At 41.3% G+C, this 22,826-nt stretch overlaps 1 protein-coding gene across 1 annotated transcript in view; it reads left to right on the top strand.

The window, feature by feature from the left end:
* Positions 1-1,369: 1,369 nt before the first annotated feature.
* The window catches only part of crip2 (cysteine-rich protein 2), a 24,811-nt gene continuing 3,354 nt past the window's right edge, over positions 1,370-22,826 (top strand). Inside the window, exons 1-8 of the mRNA XM_015016592.1 lie at positions 1,370-1,539; positions 15,110-15,204; positions 19,112-19,169; positions 19,405-19,527; positions 21,394-21,462; positions 21,555-21,649; positions 22,512-22,569; positions 22,742-22,825. Coding sequence (XP_014872078.1) covers positions 1,497-1,539; positions 15,110-15,204; positions 19,112-19,169; positions 19,405-19,527; positions 21,394-21,462; positions 21,555-21,649; positions 22,512-22,569; positions 22,742-22,809 — 609 coding nt within the window. The 5' untranslated portion in view covers positions 1,370-1,496 and the 3' untranslated portion in view covers positions 22,810-22,825. The remainder of the gene's footprint in view (positions 1,540-15,109; positions 15,205-19,111; positions 19,170-19,404; positions 19,528-21,393; positions 21,463-21,554; positions 21,650-22,511; positions 22,570-22,741; position 22,826) is intronic.

Raw genomic sequence — 22,826 nt, 5'->3', positions numbered from 1 at the left:
TAAAATAAATAAATATATATATATATATATATATATATATATATATATATATATATATATATATATATATATATATATCACAGCTAATGGAGATGCGATGCTATAAACAGCGGATATTCACTTTGCTCAGGAAGGTTAGGCTAATCACAACCATACAAAGTTCTGTAACTCATTGCGTTGTTTTGATGCAACAAAATATGAATCAACATAGTTTTATGTAACCTTTCATTGTGTAGAATACAAATACACTTAATGAACATATTCAGCTTATCATTTAAATATATGTGTTTTTACTGGTCATAAACAGAACCACAGCTTTGCAGGTGTCGCCAGCAGCATAAGCTAATATAACAACAACTATAGATTCTCATTTCATTTTAATTTTATGGTCTGAATTAACTGATGACAAAAATTTGCATTCAAGTAAGAGTAGCATATTTTTACTCAAGTTTTTTACTCTTCACTAAGAAATTACTCAAGAGCAAAAAAGTATTTAGTAAAAAGGCTATGTCCTGACCCCGCCTCTCGCCCGGAACGTTAGCTGGAGATAGGCACCAGCACCCCTCCCGACCCCACTGAGGGACAAGGGTGTTCAGAAAATGGATGGATGGCTATGTCCTGAGTAGTTGTTTACAATATCATAATATTTAGAAATTAAGTAATCAGACAGACAAAAACGTAGAGTTATGTGCTAATTCTTTTATTTATAGACTAAAATGAAGAAAAAAATGCTAATAGATAACATGATTACAAAATAAGACATTTTAAGCAGAGGAAACACTTTTCTATTTTTTTTATAAAAACTTGACAGTTCTTTCCTCCTCTATAGGATCTGGAAGTCATGTCCAGCTACAAAGTTTGCTTATAACCTGAGCTGGCTCTGCTGTACGAATATTTAGCACAGTTTCCAAAAATTCAGTTAGCATGATGCAGAGTAAACCTTATCAATATTTAAAAGGTGGCAAAAATGACTGGTTGAAGAAAATTTTGTCTCATAGTTTTGTTAAAAATAAAGGAAACAATAGAAATAGGTGTAGTACATTTTTAAGAGGAACATTAAAAAAAATTATGAACTGGTAAGTTTGAAAATTTTGATCTGCTCATCTCTATTGTTACTCTAACTGGGGATGCTTTAGGCTACATCTCAGTACCTGCTTCATACAGAAAGATTATTCAGCCTGGATTATAAAAAGTGAATGGCGAGAATGCGGCAAAGATATTCACAATTTTATTTTATTTTATTTTATTTTATTTTATTTTATTTTTTACGACGGAGGGGGGTTTGTTGCCAAGTAGAAATATTTCCGACAGTCCCTGAAGTATTCAGGGCGGGATTTTTGTTGGAAGTAGGCGGGGATATGCAAATGAGGCATAGATGCTCTGGCTGCTGTGGACGGCGGGACACTTGCTGTTTTGGGAGAACCGGAGCACGAGGAGAGGAGAAATACCGGGTGGACAGAAAAAACTAGTAGACCCACATTTCCTAGAGCTCCAACATGGCCTCGAAGTGCCCCAAGTGCGACAAGACGGTGTATTTCGGTGAGTAATGCAAGCAGAGTGGACTTTTGTGTGCTTAAATTACATTTGATAATAACGGTGTCGCTAATTTAAATGTAAACATTTTTAAACAGTAAACATTTGAGTCCATGCAGTGTTGTTTTTAGATGTTGTCGATTGTAACAATTATGTTTGTGCTACGAAGATATATGATAAGTAACACTGCTTTTTTTTTTTAAAATAAAGTTTAGAATGTGAGCACATCTTCCACCTACATATTTGGTAAAATTTGTCTGCTGTTGGGGCTATGATAAATTATCACTGTACTGGCGGGAAATATTTAAACTTTTCCTAGTTTTCCCCTAAGGATTCCTCACAGAAGTCCTCAACATTCCTTTCACTGGGCCAATTTTAGGGGTCATAGTCACTAGAAAAGTAAATGATTCACTTGAGCAAACTCTGTGAAACTCAAAAGCTGTAGATTTGAAGGGGTTAATGAACAAAAAGAAAGTAAACAAACACGTTTTTTCATTGATTGAGCCCTCTTTATGTCATCAAGTGGTGGTCAGTGTGAAAATTTGTGATGTTTGTGCCGTCTGCTGCAAATCAGATGAAGGATTTATCCCGCTCTGAGTCCGATCTGTGCCATTTTTAATTTGTTGTGTTTGGTAAAGCTCCAAGCTCGGCGGTTGGCTCTGGAGAATAGCTGTCAGAGACCTATTGCCAAGAGAGCCATATGCTAAGAGTGTCCACTCACAGAAGATGGTAGCAACATCACGCGGCGTCAGTGGGATGGAAACCTGGAAATGTACATCCTTTTCATCCTTGTAAACAAAACTGAGAAATCAAAACACCCACATGACGAGAGCTCTGACTCATACTTCCATACAGCGAGGATGATTACTACTTATATGCTCTGTTTTATGAAAAGATGCTTACAGTTTGAGATGTGCCTAGATTATAGGAGCTCAGATTCTCAACATAAACAGTAATTTACATCCTCTGCTCTTCATGTTCATCCTCTGTTGATTTTTTTTTTCTTAATTTAAGCTTGTGCTGTTGATATTTTTTTATAATCCATTGTTTGTGTTGGAAAAAACACAGAAAGCACAGCTCTACGCAATTCACAGTGCTCATCAGTGGGGGTCAAAAGCAATTATGTGAGTGGATGGAAGGACTGTTGCGTAACAGAAGCGGCCCGCAGCACGCAACACAGCTGCTCCTCATCCTCCGGGTCACTGGCATGGAATAACATCCCTACAAATAAGATTTATTTACAGATTTCAAACATATGAGTATTCACTTCTCTCTGTAGCCTTAATTCTCTGCAGCGTGTGAATCACCGCTCCCCTTTGGTGTGTGTTATTTGTCTTTATGTAACGCACTTTGGTCCGGGACAGTTATTTTTGCGTGAGGTGTGTCCTTCTGGGACGAGCAAGTGATGAAGATGATGAAGGGATCATGGAGGAGTGCAGGGAGGCGTTAATGACAATATTAACGTTTCAGTCATTTTAGAGCGAAGCTGTGAAATGCGCAAGGAGGAATGGGAGAGGTCAGGGTGGGAGTAACATTTGGCCTGCAGCAATAACAGCATGCCTAATGACAGTCAGATACTGTAAAAGAAAAAGTTCAGCTGCACTACCTACACACACACACACACACACACACACACACACACACACACACACACACACACACACACACATACTCCTTACAATTATATTGCTCCTGAAAGAGGTGAGGAATTCTGAGCAGGGGTGAATTAACAAGTCTGCAGGAATGTAGAAGTTACAAAGCAGACATGAGTGGGTGTGATGATCAATCCTTCTGTCCATTGTGTTCCCCTTATGAGGTTGTGGTGCTTCGAAGGTAAAAAGTCCAGGAAGATATAGAAGACTTCTCCCCACGGATACTCTCCAGCTGAGTTTTAAGTGGCCGGAAAACCTTCAGAGGGAGATGTTTTGATCAGAGGGCCGAGCTATCTCAGAGGACTCCTTTTGCCCTGCAGGACTGCTGACTTTACTTGGAGGTCATTGGCTTATCTCTGACCTCCTTCTTTCCAGTTCTTTTGGACTTGATCCATCTCTTATTAACATCGGAGAAGGTTGGACGGTTCTAAGAAATGTATAATCTCGCTATTTGGCTCAGGTCTTTCATCAACTGAGTCCTTTCTACGTGGAGGGGCAGTGGCTCGACTTTGAGATCTCCCCTTAGATATTCGAGATATTCGGCTTATCTCTAAAGGTGAGCCCAGCCAACCAATGAAGGAAGCTAATCTCAGTCATTTATATGCAAGGTGTGGTTGTTTTGGTCATGAACTATATGTCATGTTGGGGTTTAGCGAGACCAGTAACTTGAGATCTTTGCTTTCTAGTCCTTTTTCACATGACTTGTTGACGCATCGGAAAATCGAGAGTTTTGCTCTTTCGACCATATTTTTCTACGTTTGAGTCCTTTCAATGTGGAAGAGCAGCAGCTCTTGTCAGAGCTCCCCTGGATAATGGAGCAAGCTGTCAGTCTTGAGGTCATTATCTGAATCTCACATTGATCATAACTCCTTTCATTGTGAAGGATCGAGGGCTTTACCTAGACCTCCTCCTGAATGGTTCGGTTCCTGACCATGTCCAATATCCCTATGAAGGAATTTTAGCCCAGCTGTCTTCATCCATTCCACCATCATTTGTGGTTGATGGCAAGGAACTTGAACTCTACCACACAGGCTGACCTCCTAGTCCATCATATTCTTTTTATTCAGAACTTTAGGTTTACTCTCACAGCTCCTTAATATCCAGTTTTGAACCGCTTTCATGCTGAAGGTCACTGACTGAGAATGCCTGCAGAACCACATCATCTGCAAAAGGCAAATATGATGCACTGAAGTTCCTAAACAAAGACTCTCTTCTCTCCATGACTATGCCTTTAATTTTTTCAAATGTTCTCAAAAGTGTGTCATTGGTGAAGAAAATTGTCTATTTCCTGTCTTGTTTAGCTCTCCTTTTTCTTCATGCGTTGGCGTGAAGAAAAAGGCAAGTAGCTACTTCTACTTGCCCACCCTGTAAAAACCCACCTGGCCCTCCATCTGGTTCCCTTAGCATGGGGTTAAGCAGCAGTAGATTCATTATTTAACTCCAATTTTTTTTTCTTCATCTTTTCTGAATAGAAATACTTTTTCAAAGGGCAGTGGTGAGCCGCGGCTGGGATGGAAATTCCTCTGGTTTTCCGTTGAAGCTTTATTGGGCACTGACGTTTTAGCTTAATTGCAACTTAAGGGGAAAATGTTACCTCTACTTCTGGAGTTTCTGCCACTTAAAATGCTGATTTGCTTTCAGGGACCCCAAAAGAAAAACGTCAGGAATATAAAAAAAAAAGGAAATCCCTCATCAGAGTTGGTATTGAAAGAATGCGAATGTCTCAGGGGATTGTATGGGTATGGTTGGTTGAATACCACATGTCCACATTGTGGCCTCACATCTGGAAGGGGACAGAAATGCTTGTAGTAATACACCGAGGGGACTCTAGGCAGACATGTAGCCAGGCCCAGTGGGAATTCAGGCCATGTGATGGAGTCCAAGCCTGAATTCAGCTGATATATCGTTTGCACGACAAACGGGGGCAATGCATCTTTGTGCCGCTAACTGAATAAACGAGGACTTAATGGGAACTAATGGAGCTCCTGGGTGAGCTACTTCTTTCTCTCTTTTATCCACCGACTCCTCTCAGGCTCTTGGTGGCGGCCCAGGACCTGTAATTCCTCCTCCACTTTCCTTTTCGCTCTAACTGCACGGAATGGGGAAAGCAGGGTGAGATGGTTTTGCCTTTCTTTAAGCGGAGACTCCCTGAGTGCTTCATGCATTCTAATGAGAGGCGATCTCTATTCACACAGGGCTCTTTCTGTCTCTGCGCACGGTTCTCCTTCCAGAGAGCCCGAGTACCTTCATCCCCTCGGTCTGCTTAGACCGAGGGGACGAAAGGCCAGCGGTCCGTTTCCCACACACCTCTCCCCTTTTATTCCCACTTTTATCCCACACAATACACCTTATTTATCCCACCCCGCTTTTCTGTCAACGCTAGAGCACCCTGTTTTCCACTTGGCTGCCCAGCGGGGCTGGATGAATGTGCCTTGTCGGTTATGTAACATCTTTTCTTGAGGTTTTTTCCTCCTGCTTTTTTTGGAATTGCATAACCCACCAGCTCCTGTGCGGCAGTCAGCGAGGGTCTTCTTTCTCTGCCTTTATGAGGCACAAATATGATCCTCTAATGGAGATGGCATTAAGCTTGGTGCTGACGGCTCATCTTGTACCACTGCTTCGCACACAGGTACAACCGTTGCTGTGGTTTGACTTGTTACGCAACAGCATAGAGGAGCACAGTCGGTTGTTCATCCTAGTGCACACGGTATTCTCCCTGTTCCCTGAATGAAAGATGAGGTTGGCACAAATATTAGTATGCCTACTATTACAGAATGGCACTTAAACTGTAAAATTTTTCAAGGTTAGAACAAACACAGGGAGTGGCATTTTTTTTGTTGCAGTGTTGGCTACTGAAAAGCCCAATCTTGTTTTTAATGCACCCACAGGCCTGTCACGATAACAAATTTAGCTGGACGATAAATTGTCCCAGAAATTATCGCGATAACCGATAATATTGTTTTGAGACCATTTTCAACGAATGTTATAGTAATGGCAAAATAATGCAAGAACACGTTTCCAAAAAGCAATAAGCTTTAAATTCTCATGGACATTTAACACTGGAAGTGGGAGACTTATTAAATATCAAAGATAAGTAAACACAGCAACACAGGTGGCCTTCAAAAAAGGGGCTAGTTGAAACCAAAACATCAAACTGAAGACTATCTCAGTTTTTTGTAGAAAGAGAAGAAAACAGGAAAACGATTAACCATACCAATGGAAATTATTGAGCTTGTTTTAATTGATCATGCAATTAATTAATTTATTGATCACTATGACAGGCCTATGCACACAGTTCCAGTTAAACCAGGGGTTTACCTGGTTAAATAAAGGAAATTAAAACAAAACTTCCAGTAGAGTTTCAAAAACTTCATATGTTTATATTTGTGATGATGGGAAAGAAAAAGCTTTTTTTGGCATAACTTCCACACAGCCAGCTGGCACGAATCATCCATCCACCGTCTTATCCTGGTGAGGTTTGGTAGGGGAGTCGGTACCCATCTCTAGCAGGACACATCCTGGATACATCACCAGTCCATCATAGAGCACAAAACACTTTCTAGTAAGGTCAAGTTAGAGAGAGCAATTAAACCTAACATGAGCAGTGAGAGTGCCTGAGGCCAGGGGGCTGAGGTATCACCATGAGAAACAGCTTACCAAAGTAAAATCTGTTGCACAAATGACTTGGGGAAACAATATCTGCAAACGTCTGTGTTTGTAATCAGCTAGAAGGACTTGGAAGAAGTGAAATCAGATATCAGACTAGCGTTATTATTCAGGTCTCCTGCATGTATTGTGTGCTTTGAGGTGCTTGATAAGATTGGAGGTCATGTTTGTGTTTTTTGGGGTTATTGACGACTGTAAAGAGAAATAGCTGGAGTCCGTTTTACAGATATAACAACAAAGCATCCAATCGATCCGATGGAAAGATCAATTTGGGAACACACCACATTCCCAAATTGATGCCTTTTGAGGTCTTCCAGGTTTTAATTTGTGTAAATGGTGCATGCACTTGGTTTGGATGTCATTCAGATGATGAAAATTGTATGCATCTCATACAATATTTATAGTGTTCTAAGTATATAACCTGATTTAATTGTACTTAAAGTGGAAACATAAATTTCCATTGAGTTACAACTTCATCTTTTAGACTCTGGAGCTTCTTCTCTGCACCATCCTGCCACACAGACATGCTTTCCATGCAAGTCAGACCTCAAGACTCACTTAAAACCGTCTGCCCTTTATAGCGCTCTCATGCGATCTCTTCCCTTTAAAGACTCATTATCAAATTAAAGCAATCTGGTGCACAATGCAAAGTCATAAAAACGACTCCACTTCCTGTTTGAGGAGCACTCGATCTTTCTGAACGGCACGCAGCTTGGACACCGTGTCCCTTTTTTCTTGGAGAACAGATTCGGTGCAGAGAAAGCAGCTTTGGGCGGCGGAGACGGACGGTCGAGTGGCTGCTTCGCCCGCGGGTCTGCTGGTCGGCGCAGGCAGGATGCACGTTAACTGCAGTCCATTTACATCAGCCAGCGGGATTCCCAAGGTCGGCCTCGCTTGTACACAAAGGGAGGGGCGACGGGTAGTGAGCCCGTAGAGGAAGCCTCGCCTCGTCTGAGGCAATGGACGACCTCCAGAGCTGGTTTTGCTATGAGGTTGCATCAGCCACAGGGAGTGAGCTGGATCCAAAACAATGTTTTTTTAGTAGCTGTGAAGCAAACGAACAACCACCCTGAACAGTCACTGTGAGCCGCTCAGGGAGCTACGAGCGCGTACCGACCATAAATAAATCAATTCTGTTGGTTAATGCTGCCATCAGGGTCAGCTCCATGTTACTTTCACCAGATTTAGCAACATCCCAAAACTGCTGCCACACTACAAAATAAAACTGAGGGGGATTTACAGGATAGATTTCCCAGAATTCCTTTTTAAAGTCAGTCTAATATAGTAGCATCTTCCTGAATTATATTAAGCTACACTCTCTCTCTATTGTTTTTTTTTAATGTAATTGTTTTAAATTGGTGTTCCTGTTTTTGTTTTACTCTTCACATCTCCATCTACCAGATATTTTAAAATATATTAAAAAACTAAATTATGACTTTGTGCATACTTTTCTTTGAGTTAATGGACGTTTTCTCCTAAGATAAATAACAATAGGAAATTGTGATCATGATATGATCTTAAACAAATATTAAACACAGGGTAAGGTTATGCCAATGACCTACTCCGATCCCCTCACTGTCCTCTTCAGGGCCCTCTTCCAAGGACTGTTTTCCAAACAGTTTTCCAAACAGTCCTTGGTCCTGTAGTTCCAACCTTGAGTTTATCTGTATGTTTTGTTTCAAAGGCTGCATTTTCCCTCTGGCCATTCGAGATACAATAATCATTTGAAAGTTCTTATGAAGTTAAGATAAACTTCCTTTGCTCTGTCAGTGTTGGTCAAGCCCTCTCCTCCCCCAACCATAGGAAACCCATTAAGAAGGAGCAGAATCTGTTGTTAAACCCTGTTGATCTGCAACAAGTGTGGCCAAAGCTACTTTTTTATAGGATTCCTACACAATGCTTCCTTTCCTGTTCATGTCCATCCTTCCTTTCTTCCTTCTTCATGTATTTTTTTTGCCTTTCTGCTGTCTTTTCTTTTTCCTTTTTCACTTTGTGTCTTTCCATCTTTCATTAGGAAATGAATCATTCATTATGTCCTACTTCTTTTCTTCCTTATGATGATGTTTATCCATTTCTCTCTTTGCTTCTGTATATCTTTCTTGTCTTATACTTTCCTTTATTTCTGGTATCCACCATTTTCCTTTTTGTTTCTCTGTTTTGCTCTCCTTTCTTTGTGTCCTTCCTTGGGTTCCTTGCTTTCCTTTTGGTTTTTATAGGCTCTCTGCCTGTTCACCTTAGCATTTGTTGTTGTTGTTGTTGTTGTTTTTTTCAGTTTTATACATTTTAAAATGAGTATAAAGAATGGAGAACACTGGGAATTTAAGTCTAGAAAATTATCCTACTGTAAAATAAGAAGAAACCCTGTATTTAAGACTTGGTCTGTGTGTCCATAGTTCTTATGTTTTTTGGTAATTTTGAGCCTTGTCCTCTTAGTAATTAATCTAAGAATGTTCACCCTTGAATGCACTGTACAACTTTATATCGAGTTTGCATCTCGAATGTTTCGTAATGAGCAGACAATAAAAACATGTGCTAAATTCACAGCATATTTATCTATTGAGAACTTTCCTTTGGTGCATGAATGCCTATTGTCTGTATGTGGAGGAAAAGGTCAGAAGTGCTTGAGGGTGTTTTTCCTCCAGAGAGCGGAACAAGGACGCAGACAGGAAAACACAGGGTGCTCAGTTTTTCCCTTTGGTTAGTTGTTGTTGTTTCTCCCGGGACACAAACCGAAGTGGCCTCCGGTCTGTTCCTCAGGTGCGTGGAGCCACGGTTATCACACTGAAATCACAAACACCCGTGTGGACACAGCTGTTTCTAGTTGGATGAAGAGGGTGAAGAAGAAGATGAAGGGACGGCTGTGTGGTTGGGTTTATTGCAGAAAAGGGTCCAAGTCAGCCCAGGCTGCAACAGAACGGCACAAAACGAAGCATTAGGCGAATCATTAAGTTTGTCACACCAGAACCATCATGGCTGACTGTAGCTTGTTTTTACTACCTGATGAATCCAAACGATGACCAGATTTTTCTCTTACAGAAACCAGCTCCTGATCAGAAAGCCCTGTTGTCCTCTTCCTTGTCAAGCAAATTACATTTCCGCCTGTTACACCCTGATCGAATTATTGAGTGATAAGTAAACACACATATTAGATTTCCAAACCCAGACCTACCGATGGTGCTTCCTGTAGTTTTTTTAAAAAAAAAATTATTTTATTTTTTTTAATGCTGTGTATTTGGCTGTGTAAATTTTGCTCGGCGCTCTGTTCTCGTCGATCACTCGTGAGAAAAACGGGGACAATCTCTCCCCCCCAGCTCAAAAAACAAGTCCACCTGTAGCTACGGCACAGCTGCTCTGTCACTGCTGACAATCGTGGAAAGGTAATTAAGTCATTGGGAGAAATGCGGCTTAATGTTTCCCCTCAGAAGGCTGCTCGTTAGTGCTCCGTTTCCTAATGCTCCGTCCAATTATGCTGTGTTTGTGAACCATTTGTTGAGGGTCTGTTCCCAAGCGGAAAACCCGGCTCTGAGGGCAGTCTGGACTAAAAGTGCATCTCACAACCGAAGCGAATGGGGAGAATTAAATTAGAGCCTCCAGGAGGCTTTTTGTGGCGTCAGCGGCATGGATGCTCGGACGATCTCAAACCCAATCACGAGTAATTCATGCTCGCTAATGCTAAATCTATTTGATGCTGAATGGACCTTTTTATCCCCCTTAGTTAAAATCATTTGACTAAAGTTTACCAGAAATAACCTTTTATGAAATTACATTAAGTAGGGCGTAAAGCGACATGCAGACGCTTTCTTTTATTTTGTTGTGAAGAACGTTGCCTTGTTTATTTGCAGTTCATTACAAATCAAGCTGGTCATGTTATTTTTTTTTTTTATACAGTTGAAGTTTTTTCTACTTTTGGGGTTAGGTTTAATGTTTTTAATGTATTTTTTTTTTGCTCTGTTTTTGGGTATGCATGTTTAATGGATCCATCAACCTCCACATGTTTTATTAGGATTTTATGTGATAGACCCCCGCAAAGTTGTGGCTAATCATAGTTTTCAAAAATGTTAAAAAGAAAAAGAAAAAACATGTGGCTTGCATTTCCATTCTCCAGATCTGGACTTTGACTAACAGGTTTGCTCCCACTATCACTCCCTGTTTCCCCATTAACTCTGAGCAGCTTCCCTGACTCTACTGGAAAAGAAACATCCCACAGCATCATCCCGCCGCCATCGTGTATCACCATGTGAAGGGTCTGCTTTGAATGTCACAATAACTATCCCTCGTCTGTCTGTTGCTGCCCTAAAATGACCAAATCTTAACGAGTATTTTTGTCCAGTTTCAAGTGCAAATATCTTACGAATAAATTTTCAGCAAGATATAGGAAGGTTTCTTTAGTCGCTAAAGCTTACTAGTTCCACAGGCAGATTATTTTGCATATAGCAAGACATTTTTCCTATAATTGAAATAAAATGCCAGTGTAACTTGTACTTTTTAGTTTGATCAATATCTTTTTTTCAATTTTAGGTTTGTATTATTTCTAGTGCACTAAGAGTTTTGCACTAAGAAACTAGACCAGAAATACTTGGTAAGATCTTGAGTTTTTGCAGTGAATACCACGTTTTAGATTTTAATTTGTATAAACTAATATCAATCTCCTTTCTATTTCAAGTTGTACACTATTTTGTTTTGGTCGCACATAAAATCCTTCTAAAAAGAGTTTGTGTCTGTAACACGACATGATGAGGACAAGCTGACGGGGGGTGAATACATTTGCGCGATGCTGTAATAGTTGCGTTGGTAAGTGAGAGTCGGAAGCAGATTGTCTCTGTGATTAAAACCACACTGACAAGACTCAGAGACTCCTGCACATGAAGAAATTAAGTCAAAGAGCTTTCAGAGGTGCAGATATCAGTCGACCTCTGTCCTGCTCGACGTCGCTGCAGGGACCGTGCTCTGTTCGTCAGGATTTAAAGTCGGCGCTGACATTCTCGTTTTTGAAGGCAGCGGCTCTCAATTACATAAACACAAAGACTGTGTCAAATCCAAAGAGCCTCTAAACGCCTCGGCAGCAATCATATCTCACATGAAACCCTTTCCACAAATGAAGGCCTTTACATGGTTGCACCCCAAATTATGGACTATTTAAATATCTGTAGTTAGTGTTCTGTATTTAATCTGTCCAGCTGCAAAATCAGCGCAGAACATCCAATAGGAGAGATTGAGATTGTGCTTGTCGTTTGCAAGGACGACAACAAAGAGATGCCCAGTTCACTGACAATTATCCATTTCCCCGTGGCTCTGTCAGCGTAGGTCAGGTAAGATGTATGAGAACCTTTCAGTTGGGATTTTTTTCCCTATGTTTACATCAACATTCCCAGGAATCCCCCCCCCCTTTTTTTTTGGGCTTTGGATAGAGAGCAGGCAGGATCTGGCACGTCCTCTTCAATGTTGACATTGCCAACGTGAGTTTCTGTCAAGTTGCTCCCCCTTGTTTGTTTTAAACCGGTGGGGGCTTTTACCCACATATAGGCGGGAGGATGCGCTGCAGCCTTTTCATTTGCATCATTTGTTCCCACGTGTCCACTATTTTAGAATACCGTGATTGTTTATTGTTACGCAACACATTTTGTTTCTTGGTGCATTAGTCTGGACTGAATAAAGGATGACGACGGCAGATAGTGACTCAGTTTATCTAGGCCAGCCCCCCTCCCCCACCCTCCCTTTTCTTGCACTTAATACACCAGATGAGTTCACCCTTCTTGTTAGATTAACGTCTTTTTCAAAGTGGGAGCTGTTAAACGGTGGACATCTGCAGAGAACAAGCAGCAGTCTCCCTGAAGTGTGTTTCCATTCATCCTCTGACTTTTAAAACTCTGTCCGTTTTTGTGAATGAGTCATTGACAGATAGATTTCCCCGAGGACATGCAGGCAGTTTTCCAGTATTCCGTTTCTGCGCCATTCTGTCAACATTTGAAAGGTCATACGGTGACCTCAGACACAAGAGGAAATGATGCAAATCTGCTTAGAAGAGAATCTGAACACATCCTGTTTTTACTTTTTTGAGCTGAAGTTGTAGCGAAAAGGCAACTACTTACTGGGTTGCACAGACATGGGATGTCAATTTTCTTATGAATGACAATTTGACAAAAATATTTTTTTTTTAAATGAAAATTCACGCAGTTCTCGGATAAACAGGAATTTCCTTTAAGATTCTGGTAAGCATTGTTGCTGAGGATGTGTTAAAATATGGTGGCAGTGAATGGAAGCAGCTAAAATTCTCACTTCTTCGCACATAATCAGTCCGTTTCTTTACTCGTGCACCTCACTGATGTAGTCGTCAAAATGTTATTCTTACTACAGAGAATTCTTACCTAAGAAACTTTATGCTCACAAACAACACCTGCAGTCACCTCTTGTTATTGCATGAACTGTGTTTTGGTTTTTCTCTCAGTCGTGTGTGTTTGTTTTTTCCCTTGAACCCCCAGTTGCAGCTGTTTCATGATCCTGGGGTGAACAGCGATTCAAAAGCGCGCCTGGTGCTCACGGCTGTTTCCTGTTCTCGCTCCGTCTTTTTTTTTTTAGGTTGTGAATAATATTTCACAGATTCCTGATGGAAAGGTATTTTTTTATTGTCAAGAATCCGATCTGTTTTCTGTTAAAGGTGACCTTAAGAATCTAACTATGGTGGTGCGTTTCCATTTACTAGAGTTGTGGCGCCGAGGACTATATTTGTCGAAAGGCAGATTCTTTTCTTTAGCTTGAAGTATATTTTCTCTCTGGTTTAAGAAATAAAAATTATTCACTCTGCAATTTATTGTGTAAACTGCAGCGTGAATTGCTGGACGTAAGAAGTTGTCCAGCGCTTGGTGTTTTTCCAAGACCCCACTTCCACGCACAGTGTGAGTTTTTCCCCTGGTCTTGTTGTGATCCATTTGTCGTAATTGACAGAGTCAGCAGAGTGCGACTGGAGAAAGAACAGAGTAATCTCATCTCTCGAATCAATCCTGAGGGAATTTTTTCCACTAGATAATTTAATGTGATTCCTTTGTAATTTTTATCAAATCAAATTTAACTTGATTACCCAAAGAGGGAAGTTCATTTAATCAGGTTTACAAAGAAGTCATTGAGAGTCAGTCAAAGGAGACACAGTCTAGCTGTAAACCTGCAGATTTTCTACAATCAAGAAGTGTTACGTGTGGCTATTTGGGGGTTTTATGTATTTTTAATCGAACTTTGATTTTTTTAGTTAACTTTGACTCAAAGTTAACTATTTTGGGTATCAGTGAAATGTTTCAAACTTAGTGCAGAGCGAGATCTAAAATCAAACACAAATCTGATTTGTGCATCTATGCTATTTATATCTTTTCTTTTCATCATCCAAAAAAAAAAAAAAATTACATTCCCACTAAGGCTCTTCTGTCTTTTCATCTTTCACTTGCAGACAGTATTTTTTTTAAAACCTTTCCATAAATATATACTATAACATGAAGCTATGTTGCAGTGTGGAGGAACAAGAGGAATGCCTTAATGTCTGCATATGAGCTGGCTGCGTGCGCACATGTTTGTGTGCTTTATGAGCTGGGGCATGCAGGAAACAGGCCGAAGTATCCGGCTATTTTTGCTGTTCCTTGATAAGAGAAGGTGTTTCCTCCGCTGCCAGGACGACTCCTCGGGGCCCATTGTTTGGAGGCAGTGGTGATTTGTTGTTTTGAAGTGTACGTTTTGCGTCCCTCGCCTGTCTGGACGGACGACGGCAGGACAAGTGGACTGAAATGGGGTTGGGGTGCCGGGGGGTCATGTGCATCAGGGTGGGGGAAGGGAGTGTGTGTGTGTTTTCTTTTTTTAGTTGTTTTTTTAATAGATTATTCAAAGAATCTGGGTTAGACATGGATCCCCCCCGCTGTTTCTAACGCCGCTGTCAGTTAGCCCGGCTATGACATCATCGCCGTATCCCGGTGTTGTACACAGGCATCCCCACTGTTCCCGCCTCCAAGAAAACAATCCCTCTGTTGGCGTGATGACAGCATCCCCATCGAGGCCAGAGACAACACAGCACAAACCAATCATTATTGTAGATAGTGAAGCAATGGGGGACGTCATTCCTCCCTGCAGTGGCTGATTGAAGGGCGCTCTGTGATACAAACATGCACAATTGATAGAGGGGCCAAAGGGGGGATTATTCACAGTAATCTGCACAAATGTTGCGTGATGTGAATGTTTGCATTGATCCCACTTCCCTTCTGTCTTTTGTCTTTGATTTGCAGCTGAGAAGGTGTCATCGCTGGGGAAGGACTGGCACAAACTGTGCCTCAAATGTGACCGCTGCAACAAGCTTCTGAATGCAGGAGGCCACGCAGAGGTCAGTGGGTTCAAACTGTGAAATCTCTCTCTCTCTCTCTCTATCTCTATATCTATCTATCTATCTATCTATCTATCTATCTATCTATCTATCTATCTATCTATCTATCTATATATATATATATATATATATATATATATATATATATATATATATATATATATATATATATATATATATATATATATATATATATCCATGAAAAGATAAAATATTAGTTTTTTTCTGAAATTAGTTTAAATTGCCGTGTAGACATTGTGTCGGAGAAAGGAGACATTTTTGCTTTATGAGCTCATTTGTTTCAACCATTATTCATTAATGATTTTTAAATTTTTTTTATTTAACCTTGTCATTGAGATTACAAATCTTTTTTGCAAGAGAATCCTAGTCTGACTTCTTGAAGTCAAGTCAGCCTTTTTTCCTTTTTTTTTATTTTTTTATATTATAATACTTTTAAAATGAAAGTTGACCAAAGTGCTGCACAAAGTAGAACAACAACACACAGTTAACTTTACCAAGATATAAACTACGATAACTCATGGCAATATGATCAGATAAAAGAATGAGACGAGACGACTCGGCACAGTAGTCACAGGTCTGCAACCTTTAGGACTTCAGTATTCCTGCAGTCCCTTCATTGCTACTGCAACGTCTAAGAGCCAGAATCGATTGTTGCCTGGTGATTATCAGACTTGCAGACAGAATCTCTGAATTTTGGCCTTTTGGGCCTGAGGTGTCGTGTAACACCAGAGTCCGTAGTCTCTTTTAAACAGTCCTGTGACGTATCGGAGTGTTATTTTTCCTTCTCTGGGTCATGATATGTCGCAGTCCTTGTGCATCTGTCACCGGATATATTTGTGTCTGCTTTCCGTTTTCCGGGCCTGTTTTGTGTGTCTCGATATGTTGGGTCTTCATGGGATGTTTTTCTCCCTCCAGCCCTGCAGGATGAGCCGTTTTCAGATCCCGCCTCTCTGTCCTGCAGTCAGACTGCAGTATCACATCTCAGTCAGGTTCCCCTGACGCTGCACTGCTCACTGTCTGCTTCTGCCTTTTCAGGATTCTCTCATCTCATCGTTTTTGATTTACCCGTTCATGACCCGGGCAACTATGCTTTCTTTTTTTCTTCTTATTTTTAAAGACTCTTCTTGATCTCCCGCTCTTTTTTTTTTTTCCTTTTTGGTCAAAGAGGATGTGATCTCAACCTCTTTGGACACAAAAGCAATTTTCCCCCACAGATCCCAAAGGATGCTTGTCTGCCGTTTAATCTCTGCCTGATTGCAGTACTGTAGTCGCACACAGTCTCTCTCCGAGGCCCTCGCTCGCTCTTCCCGCCGTCCTCCGCTCCGTGGAGGGCATCCAAGTCCCTCCCCACGCCACGACTCTTACTTTAACAGGAAGACGAATCTCTGCCCGATCGTCGTCATGGAAACTCGAGGCCCGGTGACGTTCCTTCTGGAAAGAAATGTTTAAAAGGGATTGTCCGGGAGTGCTGTTTGTTATCCTCTCAGGCCCGGTATGTGGAAGGTTGCGAACCCCAGAAGAACGAGGACTGCTGCTTTAAAAGGAGTCGTAGGGACAGGATGCGGCCCAGAGCGGCCTGACGTCTGTGGGCTAAACGAGGGCAGCGGTTTCCCCCCAGGCGCGACCTCCAACATGCGACGTGACAAGTCTCCGTTGTTGACCCTGAAAGAGCATGGCTTTATTTGTTCCAGCACATTCAGAGGTGTTTTTTTTTTTTTTTTTTTAAACGTAACGCTGCTGGAACGTCAGAACCATCTGGACTCAGTTAACATCTATAAATCCTAATGGTCACGAATTAGCGCATGTGCTGGGTTAAAATGTTTGACTTAATCTTTAACAGCTTCAAATCCGGTCAAAGTGAGTCACTCGTCCGTTCAGATATGTTCACTTTCTCGCAAATGGAATAAAAGCTACCGGTTGTTTTCAACTGCAGCGACTTGAAGGTCCACTTCTCATCTGCATTTGCAAGCTTTCGGCACTTTGCTGATGAGCACTGGCTCTTCTGGCTGCTTTAGGGTCAGCTGCATCACTCGGGAGGGGTCAGCAGTCATCGCATGAGCCTAGTGGGCCTTGATGATGCTCTGAAGCCGACTGTACGGGTCATAAAAACGTCAGAATGATCAGGGACAGTCGTGCTAAATCAGTGCTCGATTTCTGTGTAAAGCCCTCGAAAGCACCTGATATTCAAACTGCACAGTTTGATATTAAAGTGTAATCTGACGTTTGATTAAAAGCCTTAATTTACTTACAGTTGAAACCACATTTTTAAAGATAATATAAATATCTCACTGTCTGAACAAATTCATTTCTCTTGTTTTAGGTCGGTTAAGATTGGCTGGACTGAACTAATTTACTAATAAGGCACCTAAATAACCGACTATATGCCACAGAAGGCATCTAATTAGTGAAACAAAACGTTTCACCCTAATGTGGAAAAAAATGGTTTTTGGTAGCATCACGCTACGGACGTTCCTTCATTTATCAGGGACATTATTGTTCCGTTAGATAAAATCCTGATGCAATGCGTTGTAATGTGAGAAACTGTGGAAAAGTTCAATGTGTCAGAAATGTTTTCAGAAGGCTCAGCTAATGTAAACTCTTTCATCACACTGCTCTTATTTTCAGCCATCTAAAATGATTAAACTCAGACAATACAGGAAGGAAATTCGGCCCTGTTCGCTTACATGACCTGCAGCGACGGGTCGTTCCTGAACTGCTGCTGATTCCAGGGTTCATCAGGAAATCCTAGAAGAAACATGAACTTTAACTTCATATATAGGGGTCTTATTAAGTAATAACTCACCCTGAAACGGATGGCAGGGAGTTTGTCCGCAGAAAATAAAAAAGTAAAGCGGCTAAACCTTCAGAGATGATTTAGCAGCTGAAAGGTGAGCAGTGGTTTAGAAACCAGAGCACAGAGTTGGAGCAAACCTTAAGTGTGTGTGACAGTGTGGGAGGTTTAACTGCTGGGAAGAGAGTGGGCTTTTCTTTGAGTGGCGAATCCATTTTTGAGTTCACTTTGCGTCCCGTCTGTCCGTACGGTCGGATCCCGGGGAAGACGTCAGAGTCGGAGTCCGACTCCGTACCGTCGGGAGTCTCGTAAAAGCCGAACGCGAGGCCCAGAGGGAGAGTGTGGCGGCTTTAACAACAGCCAATCCTGTCACGGCTGATGCATTATTAAAGTCAGAGAGCGATCTTTTCTTTCTTCTTCGCTGTCCTTCGAGGAAGAAAAAAAATAAATAAAGAGCTCAGGTGGCCATGGCGAAGTGAGCAGTGGCTGGTTTTCCACTCATCACCCTGCAGGTCTCGCCACCTGCTCGCTGATTTTTCTCATCTATGGGCATTGGAGCCTGCACACACACCGGTGGCCCCTCGCCCCCGATCCCCTTCACCCATCACATGTTTCTGCGGTGGCTGACACATTCCCAGTGTGCATCGGATTCAAGACCTTTTATGTCACAACTTAGATTTTTTTATTTCCCTTTTCCTCCCCCTTTTTTCTTGGGAATGGAAACACGATGTCTGTCAAACATGTGCAGACACAAAGCTCCCATTGAAGTGTGTGTGTGTGTGCGTGTGTGTGTGTGTGTGTGTGTGTGTGTGTATTCATCAACAGAGACCGGTTTCCTGGATACAGTAGCGCTCGTTATTTTAGGTTATAGCACCCTGTGACAACGACTTCATCATTAGGTGGCAGAAGGATAAAAAAAAGCTCCATTTTTGGACATGTTCCTCCATCTGCAACATTTTTAACACCGGGAAAGTGTGTGAACGTTATGACTTCACACACACATCATGTCCAGCTTCCCTTCTGTTTTATGTACTCTAGAAGTGAATCAGTTTGGGGGTTTTCTCCCGCTAACGATGATATGTTCTCTCTCTGCAGCACGATGGAAGGCCCTACTGCCACAAACCATGCTATGCTGCCCTCTTTGGGCCAAAAGGTGAACTGCACTCCCGTCTCACACCGTTGCATTATTAAAAACCCATTTGATTTATTTATGCAGAGTTTCTCTGCTGGTGAGATGCATGTAACTCTCTATATTTAGCTCCTTACCTGTTATACGAAAATATATATAATCTGGAACATTTTAATGCAGATAATTCATCAAATGAATATTATATCCACTACATCTGTGTAATTCTAAATCCTTTTTTCGTCTTCCTACTCTACCCGAGGTGTTAACATTGGAGGAGCAGGTTCTTATGTGTACGATTCTCCAGCCAACAACAACACCGGTGGGGATTCGGCCTCTAAAGTCGAAGAGAAGCGCGTGTACGCGCCAAAGGCGCCATCAAAAGGTATTTCAGACGCAGCGTTCATAAAAAAAAATTCTGCGGTCGGTTTAAAATCTACGTGAGAAAATGATCTGACGTTCTCTCTTTGTTTGGGAGTTCGATATAAAGGCTGCAACTAACGAGTATTCGAGTAATTCCCTCGTTTTTGTTTTTTTTTCTTACGACGATTAATCTGATTTTTAAAAATCGGCGCAGTCTGTAGATTTTTGATTTAACAATCTAATCTGTTTTTATGCAATATTGGAAATACATTAAAAGATGCAAATAAACAAAGAAGTCAGTTTGTTTCTTTTTTTTAAATAAGAAAATAAACATTTTATTGCCCAAAATGGAATAACACCAGGCAATATTCATCATTCGTAGCAAAGATGCATCTGCAGCTAAAAGAAGGTCAGTAGGTCTTGATAGGTCAATAGGTCTTGACCTTATGTATTGTATTAACATTAATACAGTGTAGTGCTGATTTGTGGATTATTTATTGGATCTACTGATTAGTTGGAAAAGGTGCTTAATAGACTTTTTTAAATATACATTAATATAATTTGAACCAGGTGGAGCTAAAACTGCCTTTTGAGGCGTTCTAGGTAGAACATGTTTACAAAAGTTAGTTTTTTTTTTTATCTTAAAAGCAAAATGTAAGTTTTTTTTCTTGGACAGCTTTGGCTTAATTACGGCTCTGAGTACACTGTTATCTCAGCAAATGTCTTTTTTTTTAGTCTCTAGTCATCGATTAATCACTTACTCATTTAGTTGACAATCATTTCGATAAGCAATTCGTCTGATTAATTGCTCCAGCCCTGCTTGATATTATGTGACAAACAAGCAATATGTACTGCATAGCTGTAAAGTGAAAGTCAACGATAGTTTTCAACATTTTTTTAAATGCCGAAATCTAAAAAGTGTGGCATGCGTTGGTATTCGGCCCCATCGGCTGCTTCCCTCGTTAACGCCGCAGCCCGCCAGATTCACGCAGTTTCAGGAAGGCGTTTCTGTCTCAGACTTTGGACGGAACAAAGTTCTGATAGATGTTCAAAGCTTGAGATGTGGCTTTGTGACCTAACCCTGCTTCAAACGTCTCCGTAGCTTCCTCCTGTCTGCTGTGTTCCTAGTCTGCCTGGCGCTGTTTGCTCTCTAATCCTCTCTAACAAAGAACAGCTGGATTTACACAGAGATTAAATAACACACAGGGGGATTTTATGTAATTAGATGCCCTCCAAGGCACCTAATTGGAAATTTAGATGTTTAATTGGGCACCTAATTAGTAAATTAGATGCAGCGCGTAACTGGCTGCACAGAACTTAGAGGATATCAGGATAAAAGGGGGGTAAATACAAATGCATTACACGTTTTGTTATTTTTAGATGTGAACATTTTTGAAATCATTTCTAATTGTTCTTCCATTTTTTTTTGCAATTAAGATCTAATTTGTGTTTAGCTGTCGAATAAAATGTAGCTTGAGGAAATGTGGAAAGGTTCTGAGTGTGAATGCTTCATGTTGTGGATCCGTCGGTCAGCTGAGCCTCGTGTTTGTGTGGGGAAACATGGAAGCTGCTGTTCAGTCAGAGCACGTCTCCTGTCGTCTCACGCTGTTACAAAGCACGCCTTACGATCGAGTCTGATAGGAAACAATGAGTTAAGTTTCTGAACTTGGCAATATTTGGGTGTTTTATATAAACTTCCCTTGAAATCCATAAAACGTAACATTTCTTTCCTGTCCTTTCATTATTGCCCCAGTGGAGTTCACACCCAGCAGGACCAGACTAATACTCATTCATCAGTTTTCATTCTTTTTTTTCCCCCACATTTGTTCTTTAGAGACTTTCCCCTAGGTGTTTTTTTTTTTTTTTTTTTTTTTTTCATTTCCTGCAGCTGGCAGCATCACCACTTTCTCCGGCGAGGCCAACCTTTGTCCCCGATGCAACAAGAAGGTGTACTTTGGTGAGTCGTTAAAACGCCTCCTTACAGGGAAAAGGCGCGGACGTGCAAAGCGTCTGACGTATGAAATGTGTGTCTGCTTTCCGTCCCTTTAGCCGAGAAGGTGACGTCCCTGGGGAAGGACTGGCACCGGCCCTGTCTGCGCTGCGAGAGGTGCAGCAAGACTCTGGCTCCTGGCAGCCACGCAGAGGTGACGGCACGCATTAGGTTTTGGTTTTTTACTGTGCAGCCTAATACAGGCCTGTTAAAAGCATTCATGAAACATTCGTAGACTTTGAGCAGATTTAGATGTAAAAATGCTCACTTTCGTTCAACTGAGAAGTTTGTTTCTCATTGAAAGTCGGACTGAAGTTAATGAACAATTTTCTACATAAGAAAAATGTAATCCTGTATTGACAGTTATTTTCACCCTCCTCAATAATAAACTGAAAAATCTTTATTCATTTCATCATGACAGCTGGTGCTTTTTGCACGCCTCCTCTAGTCCGTCTTGCCATCACCCTTCCTATACAGATTCTCCATCATACTGGTGTTATGTATTGTAGTCAGAGGAAAAATGTTGGTGGGAAAAAAAATTACACTGGACAGTGGTTTTTAAAAGGTTAAGCAATACTTACCAAAAACCAACAACATAAGTGACCACAATCAAGTTGGGTAATAGGAAATATTGACAGTACAGATCCCCACCGTTTCCACCTCCAAGCTAACATTATGAGCTCTTCTGAGGAGGAGGAGTTAATTGAAAAGGTCACTTCATATTTCCAACTGCAAACTTCTTTGAGTCTTTTATTACGTCTACGTACGACTGTTTAATCCAGAAGCTCTCTAATAAAATAAATATAATCTAAAAAGGCCAAGATTTGATTCCCCAGAAGATTTTTTACTGCCGTTTTGTAGAGGTTAACATCAGCTGTAGTCTGATTTTTATCCGTGCATATGTAACGTTACGCTGTAGCTGTGAGAGTTTTTTTTTTTTTTTTATTATTATTTTGTTCCATTTCAGAGTAACTTTGTCAAACTAATTGTCGCTGTCTCCTTCCCTCCCCCTCCAGCATGACGGCCAGCCCTACTGCCACAAACCCTGCTACGCCGTCCTCTTTGGACCTAAAGGTAACCGCTAGGGGGCGCTGTCGACCCACGAATCTCCAACTGACACTTGAAAAGAGAATGTCGCACAAGTGTTTCCACTGTGACTGTGCAGCGACCCGTCCTGCTGATGTTTCGCCTTGTTTTCCCCCCTCCTGACTCTTCTCCCGCTGTTCTCCCTTTTTGGTCTCTCCAGGCGTCAACACTGGCGGCGTGGGCAGCTACATCTATGACAAGGAGCCCAGTGCAGTGACCCAGCCTTGAACCTTTTGTCCCCCCCC

Source organism: Poecilia latipinna, unplaced genomic scaffold (genome assembly GCF_001443285.1).
Source record: "Poecilia latipinna isolate Pla-1442-1.1 unplaced genomic scaffold, P_latipinna-1.0 Scaffold73, whole genome shotgun sequence".
NCBI classification, from domain to species: domain Eukaryota; kingdom Metazoa; phylum Chordata; class Actinopteri; order Cyprinodontiformes; family Poeciliidae; genus Poecilia; species Poecilia latipinna.
Note: the sequence above shows the minus strand (reverse complement) of the source record. Positions and strands in the feature narration are given on the sequence as shown.